Consider the following 14,232-nt stretch of genomic DNA (forward strand, 5'->3'; position numbering starts at 1 on the left):
ATCGATGCACGGAGGGTATAGAATCAGTATATAAGTGCCATGACTGTCCCAAGATACCCTTTGCACAAAAGGTCAGAAGCACTAACTTTCAGTACAGATGCCTTCCAACTGGAGTTCTGTCCACATCAAAAAGCTCTCACCAACACCAAAAAGCTTTTACATTTTCTCCCGGAAATGGTTTCCAAATCACAGTGGAGCTCCTCTCTGAAGTCCAATCCAATGAGAAAATGTATGGTTCTTTCTATAACCACTAAGTGGTACATAAATGTTTGTACAATACTTTGACTATGAGAAGAAATATACAAAAAGTAAGGTATTACAGACTTCTTAGACAAAGCTTTGGTTTTGGACACAGTTAAACCTTACTAATAATGGACTATTTCCCCCACACGCAGCCATTCCTTTTTGATTTTTCTACTTTCCTCTTCTGAGCTTTTTCTTCTTTTTCCCCAGCCAGATGCGAAATCATTTCACATATTATAGGTTCTGACATATTGAGGACTAAACTTCTTGATGAGTCTGATCTCTAGTGTCTTCAGAACCCTTTATTACATAAGTATATGACACAAAAAAAGCATTAGATTTGTAGATCGACTCTGACACTACTGCAAAGTCACCTAGATCTATCTTCCAAAATGCCAATAGAAAGAAGCCTTCAGTTACTATAAGAAGAAGGGCCTCAGGTTTATGTACTTTCACAAATAATCATGCTGACGTGCAAAAAAAAATTGTAATAGAATACTACAAATATTATATTGTACTTTTTTCAAGGAAGCATCGATTATTGTTTGCCAAGGATCAAGATAATTAGAATCTACCACTTTAAGTATGAAAATATCACAATTCTATTTTTACTTAACTAGAAAAAAAAGCTTTGAAATACTAACATCTAGAAAAATATAGAGAAATATAACTCTCTCTGACGCAGAACTTGTACATATCATGACACAAGTGTTCACCTAATTTAACTCAAAAGAAAAAATAAGATAGGAAAACATGAACAGAATAAAAGGGTAAGTAAGAAAACTACATGCAATGTTTTAAAAAAAAAAAACCCTCTTCAATAGAACTGTTTTAAAAGTAAAAAAATATGTTGCATCAGTTAGGATGATGATCGAGTAAATATCATTAATTATTTCCAATTATTTATAATTAGGTTTTATAATAACATAGTTTGGTTATTTAATTCATACTGGATAATGAACCAGCATGGTAATGACAACCACATACATGTTCTGCAATAAGGTATTCAAGTAGCAAGCTAATTGCTGTAAACTGACCTTGACTTTCCGGGGCAAAAGTTGTGTCTCATTAAAATCAAAGGTAAAAATACCATTAACTTCATTTTCTCATACCTTCAAGATATTCTGATGAAATCTACCTAACAATTAAGGTACTTCCCAAAGGGAAAAGGAATTTCATCCTGTACTTTATTTTGAAGACATATCACGTCCTGTCCTTCCACCTCAAGTGAAGTTTATCCAACATCCCAGCAAGGCACAACCCAAATGACTTCAGGAGAAGTATATTCTTTTAGTAAACACATGGTAACTGAAAAACCATGTCTGGATCTTTTTTTTTTAAATCTTAATTCTGCAGTAACTACTTTAAATGTCATGCATAGATTTTTTTTTCCACTTGTCACAAGTTCTATGGGCTGCACTATTCTGAGCTACTACGCCAGAAAGTTTCTCATGCCAGGAATAAGGAAAAAAACTGCCAGAAAAGTAGCCTTCTAGCTCCCAAGGCTAAACTTATTACAAATTTCTGAAGACAGATTACAGAAATGAAGATTGTAGGAAGCAGATTACATTTCTAACAAATTCTTTCACTTAAGAATTAGCATATCTTACCATGAATGGTATCATAAATTGGAAACCATCCTGAAATGACTGTAGCTGCTTCGCTATAGAGCAAAGGATCAATATCTATGTACACTTTGCCAATGGCATCATTAGCGCTGTAGGTATCATGATCAAGAACTGTGATCTGGAGAGGCTCATCTTGTAGCTCTTCATCATCTACCTAGAAGCAAATATTAACATGGAGTCTGAGTATTTAAACAAAAAAAAAGGAAAAGAAACAGAGAAACACTGCTAGAAAACAAATGCAAAAAAGAGGAGAGTTAGTTATGTACAGTGACCTGACACAGATAAATCAGTAATTTTGATTTCTTGTATCTAAACAACACATTCACTTGCTTTTATCTTACCCTTCATAGACTGGTGGGATCACAGAACCAGTGTTATCACTGGGAGAAAACCAGAAAAGCAAGATTACAGTGAGTACACATTTTAAAATTCCACATGATTTAAGTCACATTGCCTAGATTATCTGCCCATCTCCACAATACATACTTGCCAGGAAAAGAAAAAAAAAAAAAAAGAAAATTTAAGATAAAACATCTCAGAGGACTATTATACTATTATACTTTGCAATTGTCATAGAATAATTTCAGCTGGAAGAGACCCTCAGGATCATTGAGTCCAACCATAACCTAAGCTAACTCTAGCACTAAACCAGGTTCCTAAGAACCCTGTCTAAACACCTTTCAAACACCTCCACGATGGTGACTCCACCACTTACTTCCCTGGGCAGCCTGTTCCAATGCCTGACAACCCTTCCCATGAAGAATTTTTTCCTAATATCCATTCTGAACCTCCCTTGGTGCAAATTGAGGCCATTTCCTCTTGTACTATCACTTGCTGCTTGGGAGAAGAGACCAACACCCTCCATGCTACAACCTCCTTTCAGGTAGCTGTAGACAGCAATGAGGTCTCCTCTCAGCCTCCTTTTCTCCAGGCTAAACAGCCTCAGTTCCCTCAGCTGCTCCTCACCAGACTTGTGCTCCAGGCCCCTCACCAGCTTTGTTGCCCTTCTCTGAACTCTCTCTGGTACCTCAATGTCCTTCTTATGATGAGGGGCCCAAAACTGAACACAGAATTCGAGGTGTGACCTCACCAGTGTTGAGTACAGTGACACAATTGCTTCTCTAGTCCTGCTGGCCACACTGTTCCTGATATCAGCCAGGATGCTGTTGGCCTTTTTGGCAACCTGGGCACACTGCTGGCTCATATTCAGCCGCCTGTCAATCAACAACCTCAGATCCCTTAACCCCAGGCAGCTTTCCAGCCACTCTTCCCCGAGCCTGTAGCGCTGCCTGGGATTGTTGTGACTCAAGTGCAGAATCCAGCACCTGGCCTTGTGGAATCTCATATAATTGGCCTCAGCCCAATGATCCAAATCCTTCTGTATGGCCTTCCTATTCTCCAGCAGATCAACACTCCCACCCAAGTTGGTATCATCTGCAAACTTACTGAGGGTGAACTCAAGCCCCTCATCCAGATCATTGATAAAGACATTAAACAGAACTGGTCCCAATACTGAGCCCTGGGAAACACCACTCATGACTGGCTGCCAACTGGATTTGGCTCCACTCACCACAACTCTTTGGGCCCGGCCATCCAGCCAGGTCTTTATCCATTGCAGAGTACACCCACCCAGACCATGAGCTGACACCTTCTCCAGGAGAATGCTGTGGGGTACGGTGTAAAAGGCCTTACTGAAGTCTGAAGTACACAAGATCCACAGCTTTTGCCTCACCTACTAGGTGGGTCACCTTGTCAGACAGTGAGATTAAGTGGGTCAAACAGGACCTGCCTTTCATAAAGCCATGTTGACTGGGCCTGATCACTGGGTTTTCTCGTGTGTGTCGTGTGATGTCACTCAAGATGACCTGCTCCGTGACCCTCCCCAGCACCGAGGTTAGACTGACACGTCTGTAGTTCCCTGGATCCTCCTTCTAGCCCTTCTTGGAGATGGGTGTGAAGACTGCCAACTTTCAGCCAACCAGAACCTCCCCAGATAGCCAGGATTGCTGAGAGATAATGGGAAGTGGCTAAGTGATCCCTTCCGCCAGCTTCCTCAGCACTCTTGGGTGTATCCCGTCTGGTCCCACAGACCAGCGGGTGTCCAAGTGGAGCTTCATTCTGCTTGCCACGCCTGTGTTCTGGCTCAGGGGGCTGGGTACCTGCAACACTGCACTTCTGACTATGAAAGGCTGAGGCAAAGAAGGCATTGAGTAGCTCAGCCTTTTCCTCATCTTCTGTCACTACCTTTCCCCTCCACATTCACCAGGGGATGGAGGCTCTCCTTAGCCCTCCTCTTGTTGCTAATGTATTTTAGGATTATCAGTGCTCTCAAACTGGTCAGTGGCTTACAAGACTTTATACAACCCGCTTAAAAATTCAGTTGTTTCAGACATGCGCTTTCCTAAGTAAACACAATAAGTCACCTGCAGATACAGCAACTATTTTTTAGCATACACACAGACAGACATTCCACAACTTTCTGTGTTGAACATCACAAACCAAGAATCAGGTATGCTAAATGCAACTGAATTGCAGAATTATAACATGCAGTCTTGCAGAACGATTGAACTACACATACACACAGATACTTATGATGTATTAAGCAAAGAGTGTTTTCTCACTCTTTAAAATGTGGATTTTTTTTTTTTCCCCACAGTGTTGCTGTTTGGCTCTTTTTGTTCCCAAATCTATTTTTCCGTGCAAAAAGATAAAATTTTGAGATTTCTGTTATTGTTAATAAACCTCTTTCTCTATGAACAGAATTAACACTCCACAAAGATCAACTCTTTCCCGTCCCTCAAAAAAACTACTCCAGGAACTGAAAGATAAAAAAAAAACAAACCAAAACAAAACTGATCTCAGCACGACAGTATGACTTTCTTAATCAACATGGACTGACTCAAGCATTCCATGCTGATTAATAATCTACCTAACATTACTATTTTGTATTTGCTCTAAAATATTTCTAACATCATCAGCTATTACATCACTCACTATATGCACGTATGTTTACAACCATGTTTATACTGTGATATTATCTTAAAACATTATAAAGGAACCAGTACTATATATGCAAATGTTTTAATAATTAATCTATTCTAGATACCATTACATAATTAAAAAAAAAGAAGTAATAAAAAATGCAGTAACAAGAAAGAATATTTAAACATTTGTTCAGGGCATAATGTCAAAGGATATCAATGAATCAGATACTGGAAAGCAACAATCAATTACAGGAAAATGCTGAGTGCCCTCATTATTACATAAGGAAATGGCAAAAGCAAGGGTCCGCTAATTGTTGTCCGTGCTCTTTCTTTTGTAATTTTCCAATAGGAATTCCCCATTTTCTTTTTTGTCAAGTGCATTATTTTTGCAACTCAAAGTCACATTTCAAATATCAATTAACTTTCCTTACTGAAAATTATCACTTTAAAAAAATACAAGCATACCCACAGTGATATCTGAAAGCCTGATCCATAATGCTATTTTCCCCCACTTTCACCTCTCTCATCTTTTTTAGTATTACCAAGAGTAACATTTGAATTGGATCTACTCTGGCAAGATTTTAACTTCACAAGCAGTCCTAAAAAGCCAATGAGACACCTTTAGCAAACGAGGTCTAACTGTAGATAGGTTTGCTGAAAAAGCTTCACGTGTATTTAAACAAAAATACTCTTCTCTCTGCAGAACTCATTTTCTGCCTGAAATGAAATTATTTAATTAAGGGCATCTAAATCAGAGTGTCTATATGAATACAGGCAAACTCTTAGTACTTACTTCAAATTTGAACCACTCGGAATTCCACTGAGGATTAAGTGATTTGGGATACACATCTGTCTTAAATGTTGTATTTCCAAATTTTACCTAAAAGTATAAGCATTCAATTATTAATAATAAATATAAATAAATTTAGAAAATCATTACATCTACACATGCAAATAATTTCAAGTACATATTCCAATAATATCAACAACTTTTCAGTGAGAGTGACTTTTTAATGAATATACACATATCAGTAACTTTCAATGTATCAACATGTCTATTAGATCTCTCCCACTATTAAAATTGTTTCTTTTCCTCCTCAATCACTTGAGAGGTTAAAAAAATCACTTATATCGGCTATTCAAAGTTACTTGGTATACTCTTTTTGCCTTCTGTCTAGAAATACCGTAAGCAAAAATATCCTGTCTAAATACTGATAGTTTATGTCCTATTACTGTTCTCCCTAGGGTTTCCAAATAAGCTTAATGACAATTTATAAAAGAAACATTGAAATAAAATTATAACATTGGTAAATTTATTTGTGAAATTTAAGAAATCTCCCCAGATACACACCAGAAAATAAATGATACCATCTCCATCAGCTGCAATCTTAATATGCTGGATATCAGTAAATTCAGAGCATCAAGGGGGAAGCACCTATCAGTTTCTATTCCTTCCTTAAAATATAGAAAATTCCTGAAAGCTTACAGGCAAAAAAGCTGGAGGGACTACATATCTATATACATACGTCTAGATAACCCTGTAACCTCCAGTTACTGAAGATTAAATATTCTCCACATTTCTACCGATTAATGAACCTTCAACCACATAATAGCCTATTTCAGGAATCGGGTGTGTTTTTGTTTGTTTGTTTGTTTTTTTAAAAAAGTGAAACTGAATTTCTGTGATGCCACAGACATCAAGAAACTATGCTGCACAATGCAAGAGCCTTTATTTCACTGCAGCTTTCATTCCAAACCATTTACAAACACTTGTATTTCTCTGAATGTTGCCTCTCAAAATACTTAGCACTCGAACTCATACCAAGTATCAGATACTTACTAAATACTCAGACTTATGTTTTTTAATTCATTCAAGACTCTTAAGAAAATAATGAATGTGCTGATATAAAGGAAATGCAGCAAGCAAAGACAGTTGTGGATTTTGAAGTAATTTTCTTTTTAAAAGTCTAAATGGATTTTGGAGACTAAATTTAGACTTTGCTTTTGAAACTACATAGCAATTTTTGAAACACTTTTGCTCCAGAAAGCATTGAATAAATGCTTTATACATTTCAGTAACAGGGCGATTATTTTGCATAGGTGCATACTCCAGCTCTAAAGAAATTATGCACTCACTTAAGTACACTCAACTCAGTTAATGTAAAAAGTCTAAAGCACTGTGGAACTGGACCATGAGTTGACACTGAGCCCTGTATATATAAAGGTACATGCCTCAGTCAGCAGAACTCTATACAACATTCATGACCAAAGAAACAAATTAAAGAACAGTGGAGCCAGCTATTTGATTCAATAAACAATTCTTTTTGAAATTATTGAATCTCAAAATTTCTTTGAATTTTTTTTTTTTTAATTCAGAATTTCTTTGAATTCTTTTTGAAAAGAACTAACTTCAAAGTAAGCTTTAAAGATAAAAGCCAGAGTGGTATGAAAACACAGGACTAAGCAACCTTAGTGTAAAAAAAAAATCACCTCGCTATCAGAAGGTGGATGTGGTCTATGTGCATACAGAAAACTAACAGCACCGCCTCTTAGAATGTGTATTCACCACACAAAGCAGTATAACAAGGTGATACTGACAATTGTTTCAACTGAGCTACATTAAATGCCAGAAGCTGCCAAGAAGCAGCAGTGCAGAGCTCCACCCAATCTATTTTTATATGTTATCTAGGGAGCAAATTAGTTCCCTTGGAGCCGCAGGCAGCTATAACTGAACTTCTCCAGTAGTCAAGCTAGTTCATTAAAGCTAGTAGAGATAATCAAGCACTACACTGCTGTCCACTGTAAAAATGTAGAAGCACCATTACAGAAGAAACTGTGCTGATTTGCATCAGATTGCACATGCTGGCAAAACCCAATTTATGCATAATCTGAGTCAAGTGGAAGCTCTAAAGCAAGGGTGTCAAACTCATTTTCACCAGGGGCGACATCAGCCTCATGGTTGCCTGCAAAGGGCCAAATGTAATTTTAGGACTGTATAAATGTAACTACTCCTAAAGTATTACTCCTTTTCTAATTTTAGATTTATATTAGAAAATTTAAAAAGGAAATTAAAGGCTTGTAATCAACTAGTACCTTAACATTACTTCAGCCTTTCATTTTTATTTAAGTGAAAATGTTTTGTAAAGGTTTTCAGCAACCTTACACTGAAAAATAATACAATTTTTTGAATCTTATTTTAACATAAATCTCACCTGCTGCTGATTTGCCTACTCCACATGTGGAAAGGATAGTTCCCACAGTCTAAGTAACAATCCTAACACCAATGCCCCATCTATGTATTTCTTTAACCTTATTTGTGCCAAGACATTCATGAAACTGCACATTAACCCAGCTAAGCAAATTGATCTTTCTGAAAAACTTTCTTTTCCTTTTTAGCTAAGGTAGTGTTTAACCAGGTGTATTTCCAAATCTATTTTGCTACACAGCTATTCAGCCAGTAGGGCTGGCACAGATGGAGCAGGGCTGAGAACAAGTGACCACCAGTAGAGGAGAGCTGTTTCTCGTCAAGGCAGCATAAAAACAGGCCAAATGAAACTCAGAGAGCTATATTTCCTGTTTTCATTCTCTGTGTCTCCTAGTAGCACACATCACGTTGCTGTAGGCTGCCTATTAGTCAAATTTAAAATTACAATAGAAATGTTTGTAAATTAAAAACTGACTGACGAAACATGTGAAACCAAACACTGAAAAGTTAAATGATTATCACTCATGAATAAAACAGAACTGTGTCCTGTTTCGGCTTCATTGAAAAGCACATGAGAAATATGTTTTCATTTTGTTGCCAATTTACTGTCCCACTAGACAATGCTTAGTGTCTAACGTAAATCAAATTTACCCCAAATCTATTTTGATATTGATATCACCAGACTTTTCAACTTATACAGTCTTAGAAAGACACTCTGTCGTCCTACCTTAATTACAGTATCGCACCAACCTCAATTACCATTTGTGGTGTAAGCATTTATTCACATAGCATTCCATTTTTAAATAGCTCTTTGCTTTTTCTGAGAGTATGATTTCTGAATCTACAGAACATTACTGAAATTTCCTAATTTATTCATACGAGAAATAATGAATCATAAAACAGAAGGATCATGTTGACTTTTTTTTACTATGTCTTCCTGGGAAACACCCTGTATATTGCCTGTTAACTATACGATTGTAAAGAAGGTTGGGGTTACATACTTTTGGTGCAATAAACTGATTTAAACATGTAAACAATATTTTTGTCCAAGAAAAATCCCCTTCGAAAGTATTTTATTATTTCAAATACTTGAAGTAGAAATATGAATATTTGCCTTAAAGAAGAGCCTGTACAATTCTGCACTTCAGAGATACAAATGACTTAAATGTACTTTTACTGCTTCTCCATCCTACTCACAACACGTCAAATGAAACCCTGAAATGGATTCCATTCGGCTGCCGTATCACCAAGAACCATTCCTCAACAACCTTTAGCCAAGAAAGGCTGAAAAAAAACCAACCCCACAGAACATTTCTAAAATGCCATTCAAATTCTACACGGCTGTCAGCTAAAAATCACACCGAGGTGTAAACCAGAAGCCGCTTTAGACACAGCCCCGCGGACAGGGGCTCAAGGCGCTCCCTGCCGCTTCCGCAGCCCCCTCTGGCCGGGGCTGGCCCATTCTCCAGCCAACAGGGCAGCGCTCAGGCCGAGCCCGGAGGCGGCCAGGTCGGGGCTGCCGCGGGGACCCGGGCCGGCAGCTCCCCGAGCAGCCTCCGCGGCGGCACCTGCCACCGCAGCGCCGCCGGCCAGCAGGGGGCGACCTGCGCGCCCGCGGGAGCTGCGCCCCCCACAGCCCCGCCCACCCGGGGGCGCCGCGGCGGGGACCGGCAGGTGGCTCGGCCGCGCCGGCCCGGCGGCAGGTGCGCGGGCCCCACGCGTGAGCCGGCGGGGCCACCCTCGCCCTCCTCTTCGTCCTCCCTTCCCACAAACCTCCACAAAGGCGTCGGTCAGGTCACTGGCGCGGTCCATCACCGGCAAATGGCGCCCTGCCACAATCTTGACCTTCAGCTTCCCCGGCATCTTCCCCCGGCTGCCCCCCGGCTGCAGGAAAAAAACAACAGCGCGTGTCCCATGGAGCGGCACGGCGGAGGGGCGTGGCGGGGCACCCAGCGCGCATGCGCCGCGGCAAGCAACGGTCCGCAGCTGCCGGCCCGTGCCCGGCGCCGCAACGCAGCGGGGAGGGAGCGGCAGTTGGGCGCATGCGTTACTTACCGGGTCACCCCCGCACGCGGCTGACGAAGCGGGGATGGGAGCGGGCAGGCCCCCGTTCCGGCCTCCGCCCCCTCCCGCCGGCGGCAAGGCCCCGGGGCGCCCGGCCGCGCAGCTTTCCTCTTGCCAGGATCGCCCCGCCCCTACGCCAAGATGGCGCCGCGGGCACGGAAAGTGCGGTGGAAGTCGAGCGCCGACTCCTCGATGCGTTTCGCGCTGGCGCTGCGGCAGCGCTTCCAGGAGATGTCAAGGTGCCTGAGCGCCGAGTCATCGATGCGCGGGGCAGCGGCGCGGAGCCGTCTCCAGCCCCCTCGCAGCCGGGCCGGCACTGCAACCGCATCTCTGCCGCCATCCAGCCTTGTGTCTGCGGGGAACGGAGCTGGGCGTCGTTGGGCTGGACTGCTCAGCGTCCCTGGCCGCTGCGGAGCGTCTGTTCTGGGGCAGCTGGCCAGGCCCGGCCCGCTGGGAGAGCCCTGCCAGCGGCTCCAATGGCTCGGACCTGCTGTGCCTCCAGGCTCCCCGGAGGAAGGAGTTGATGCACTGTCAGGCTTGGGTGCTCAGTGGGCGAGCCCTTTAAAGGACTTAAACCTCACGGGTTGAGTTTTGGGTGTTTTTTTTGTTGGTTGGTCTTCTTAATCAAATAGAAATACTCTACGTATTTGAGGGATTATTAATAGATTAAATGGAATTTAGTTATCAAAAGTAGGATTTGATATGGTTCTTGTAGCCAGGTTTTGACTTTTTGATGGAAAAGCTCTTTGTTTAGGAAATAGTACTGTGGAAGCTTGGGGGAAACCAGAGCTGGGCTGGTTAGGAGTTACATCAGGTGTGTGCCTATGGGTGGGAGTATGAAACGAGGTTGTGTGAGAATCTGTGGGTCATAGGTTGTACCACTGGTATGGTCTTGTACAAGAATATAGAAAACCCCTTGTGTTTTGATTAAGCAGTGCGCAGATGTTGAGCCAAATAGTAGATCTGGTTGGATTATTTTCCCTTCTTTCTAATAGTACAAGACTAAATAATGGTATGGGCCAGAATGTGATACTTCAAACACAAACTACATGAATGAAATACAGTAGTGTGTGGCATAGCAAATTAATATATAGGTATTTGGCTATTTGTCCTCCAGCTAGCTCAGAGGTGTCAAACTCATTTTCACCCGGGGCCACATCAGCCTGGCAGTTGCCTTCAAAGGCATTACAGTCCTAAAATTAGATTCAGCCCTGTTTGAAGGCAACTGCCAGGCTGATGTGGCCCCGGGTGAAAATGAGTTTGACACCCCTGAGCTAGATGTTTCATTTCACTGATATAGCATTCCCTCTCTTTAGCTTGTTTTGAAGTTACCTTCCAAGCAATTCATATTCTTGCTAGTATTCATATCCAAATGAATTATAAACAGGCTATTAGATGTATGTTTCTTGCTCATCCATCCTTATTTGAGTGAAATACTGGAATAAGGCTGCTCCCAAGGCAGGATAGCAGTAAAGAGCAAAGACCCAGGAAGGCAATCAAAACTGGAAAACATGCTGCTAACATCAGGGTTTTAGTTTAGACCAGAAACATGCTTTTTGAATGGAATTTCCTGATCTCACCTGCTTAAATGTTGTTTTGGCTCACATAATCGAGTAGTTACAGAGCATTTGAACTGAATATGTCATTTGGATAAGACTGAACTGGATCAGACTAGCATACCAGCAGTAAAAAGTCTTAATCATTTATGCAAAATCCTAGCAGTATATACACACCCTCAGGGTAGTCCCGTAGGGCTAATTGGTTACAACGTTAGCATATAAATTACACAACAGTATTCTTAATACGCATGCTCAGTGAGTAGGGGTCTTCTCCTGGAGGCAGGTAGCCTTTGATGAGGAGGTGTGGGTTTGTATTCAAATCATATTATAACGAGCAAAGTTTAGTTGAAGCACGTCCACAAATTTTGGCAGTAATCACTAGACAGTCAATCAACCGTTTGTGGTTGACTTCTCAATTCCCAGATAGACTTTGTTCTACAATTAAAAAGTGAATTGCTGCTAGACATCTCATTTATTATTCATCTAATATTAACTTTCTAATAGGCCCCATGGTCAGGTCTTTTGGCCTCTCTGGCAACATTCGGGCTGATAACTTTCTACAGTAGCAGAATGAGACCTGTCTTTCAATAAATTAGTGTGCTACTTAACACATTTCATGCCAATAGTATTCCAGTTCTCTAGGGCCAGCAGGGACTTATGGAAAGGGACACGTAGAAGGCACTCAGCTGAAAGTTTAGTCAAAGCCCTAGAATATATAGACTATTTGAGGCATCTAAAGTAGCATTACATTTCCCTCAGGTTTAGGCAAATGCTGCTCAATATAATGAATATACTTGAAACTAAAGCTGTAGTATGTACCTTCTCAGTAATATGCATGGCAGAAGTCCACAGAAAAGTGGTGTATTTTCATCATAAGGAAAAAAATAAAGATGTGACATCTGACTTGGCACTTTAGTATCCACCTTTTTTTCTTGCTGAGTTTTTCCCCCTTCTGCTTAAAAGTGACCTTTTAGCAGGTTGTGACAATAGAAATGTTTCAGCAAGATCGCAAGTGTGATATGCTTAAAGAACAGCACCATCATATTTGAGCAGGTATTGTCATATATTAAACAGCATTGTAACCCAACTATACAAACCAAGAATACTGCTAATGGCAATATTAAAGATAATATTGTATGGAACGAGTGTTGTCAAGATAAGAGAGTTTTGTGTGGGGAAGCTGGGAGATTTTACCATCTGAATGTAAAGATCCACGTGTCCTTTTCCAGTTGTTTTAAGTATGATAGGATTTTGGTTTGTGTTTTGTTTTCTGCTTGACTGCTAGCTCCATGTATGCTTAGATTTTAAAAAAAGAGATTTCCTTTGTGATAGATGTGTGTGTTGAACCCTTGGTTTAGAAATTGATCCTCCAAAGAAAATGTTTTCCCCATAATTTCCGTCTGCTGACTCCTGACTTTAGGGGAGGTTTCAGTTCCATTACTTTACTAGCCTTCTTCAAGGTACAGATTAGCAGATGGTAGCCCAGGCTTTCCTGAGGTTGCAACATGACCTGAGATCATAGAATCATGTGGTGGGCTGTGTCTTAACCATGGGGAAAAGTGCTTTTTGGTTATATTGCATTGAGTTGATTTGAACAAGAATGAATGAAAATGGTTTTTTGGTTTTTTTTAGTTTTTTGAAACACACTAAAGAAACTTTTTATCAGCCTGTGCTTCTTAGCATTCACAGAAGATACTGCAGTTACTGTCATAAGTAGTCTTTGAAACAAGAGTCTTTGTCAGCTGTTATCAACAAAGAAAACTCTGCAATGCCAGTTTTTTGCTTCTGGAAAAATCCCAGTATTTCATTGTAAAACTACACATTTAAAAGCAACCTGGCTGAAATCTAGAGGACACCAATCTCAAAGTACTTTTATTCATGCTCAGAGACGTCCTATGTCCAGAGTAATATAAATATATATGTGTCTATACCTATATCTCCTTACCCTGTTTCCCCGAAAATAAGACAGGGTCTTACACAATTTTTGCTCCAAAAGATATTCACATATAGCTGCCTGGACACTATTTCACTTGATTTTTTAAATTAACTGTAACTAGGGCTTATTTTTGGAGTAGGGATTATATTTTGAGCACCTTCAAAAATCCTGAAAAATCATGCTAGGGCTTATTTTTGGGGTAGGTCTTATTTTCAGGGAAACAGGGTAGTAAAAGACACCTACATCTCAGAAAACAACCACTCTGACTATATGTGCTATGCTGTGTGCTCCCAGTGAGGATTTAGATAGGCAAAATCCTGATCACTACTATTTGTTATTGCCTGTATGTATTTGATGTGGCATTTCAATCCCTAATCCCTCTTGTTAGATTAAAAGATATGGAGTGAAATCCTGTCTCAATAAAATCAGTAAGGTGAAACTCTCACTGAAATGAAGAGATGGGTTTTATTACGAACTCCTGTGGGTAATAAGATGTCATTATTGAGATTTCTGATTTACACTAGAGGAGCTCACTGTAGTTAGCCTGTTTAAACGGGAGATAAAGAGCAGTATTAATGTCTATTACTATCTATGGGAACAAATTCCTGCCACC

At 40.5% G+C, this 14,232-nt stretch overlaps 1 protein-coding gene across 15 annotated transcripts in view; it reads right to left on the reverse strand.

Annotated features, from left to right (window-relative positions):
- Positions 1-10,244, reverse strand: part of C2CD5 (C2 calcium dependent domain containing 5) — a 66,489-nt gene extending 56,245 nt beyond the window's left edge. For 14 of the 15 annotated variants that reach the window (XR_013922057.1, XR_013922058.1, XM_080343237.1 and 11 more), the window contains exons 1-4: positions 10,116-10,244; positions 9,834-9,944; positions 5,649-5,735; positions 1,854-2,025 (exon numbers count right to left, since the gene is read on the reverse strand). Coding sequence is in view for 13 of the 15 variants with exons in the window: in XM_080343237.1 (XP_080199363.1) it covers positions 1,854-2,025; positions 5,649-5,735; positions 9,834-9,923 (349 nt within the window). In the remaining 2 variants the exon portion in view is untranslated. The remainder of the gene's footprint in view (positions 1-1,853; positions 2,026-5,648; positions 5,736-9,833; positions 9,945-10,115) is intronic. The other variant, XM_080343235.1, reaches the window with a different exon arrangement.
- Between the last annotated feature and the right edge of the window lie 3,988 nt (positions 10,245-14,232).

Source organism: Nesoenas mayeri (genome assembly GCF_963082525.1).
Source record: "Nesoenas mayeri genome assembly, chromosome: 1".
NCBI lineage: Eukaryota > Metazoa > Chordata > Aves > Columbiformes > Columbidae > Nesoenas > Nesoenas mayeri.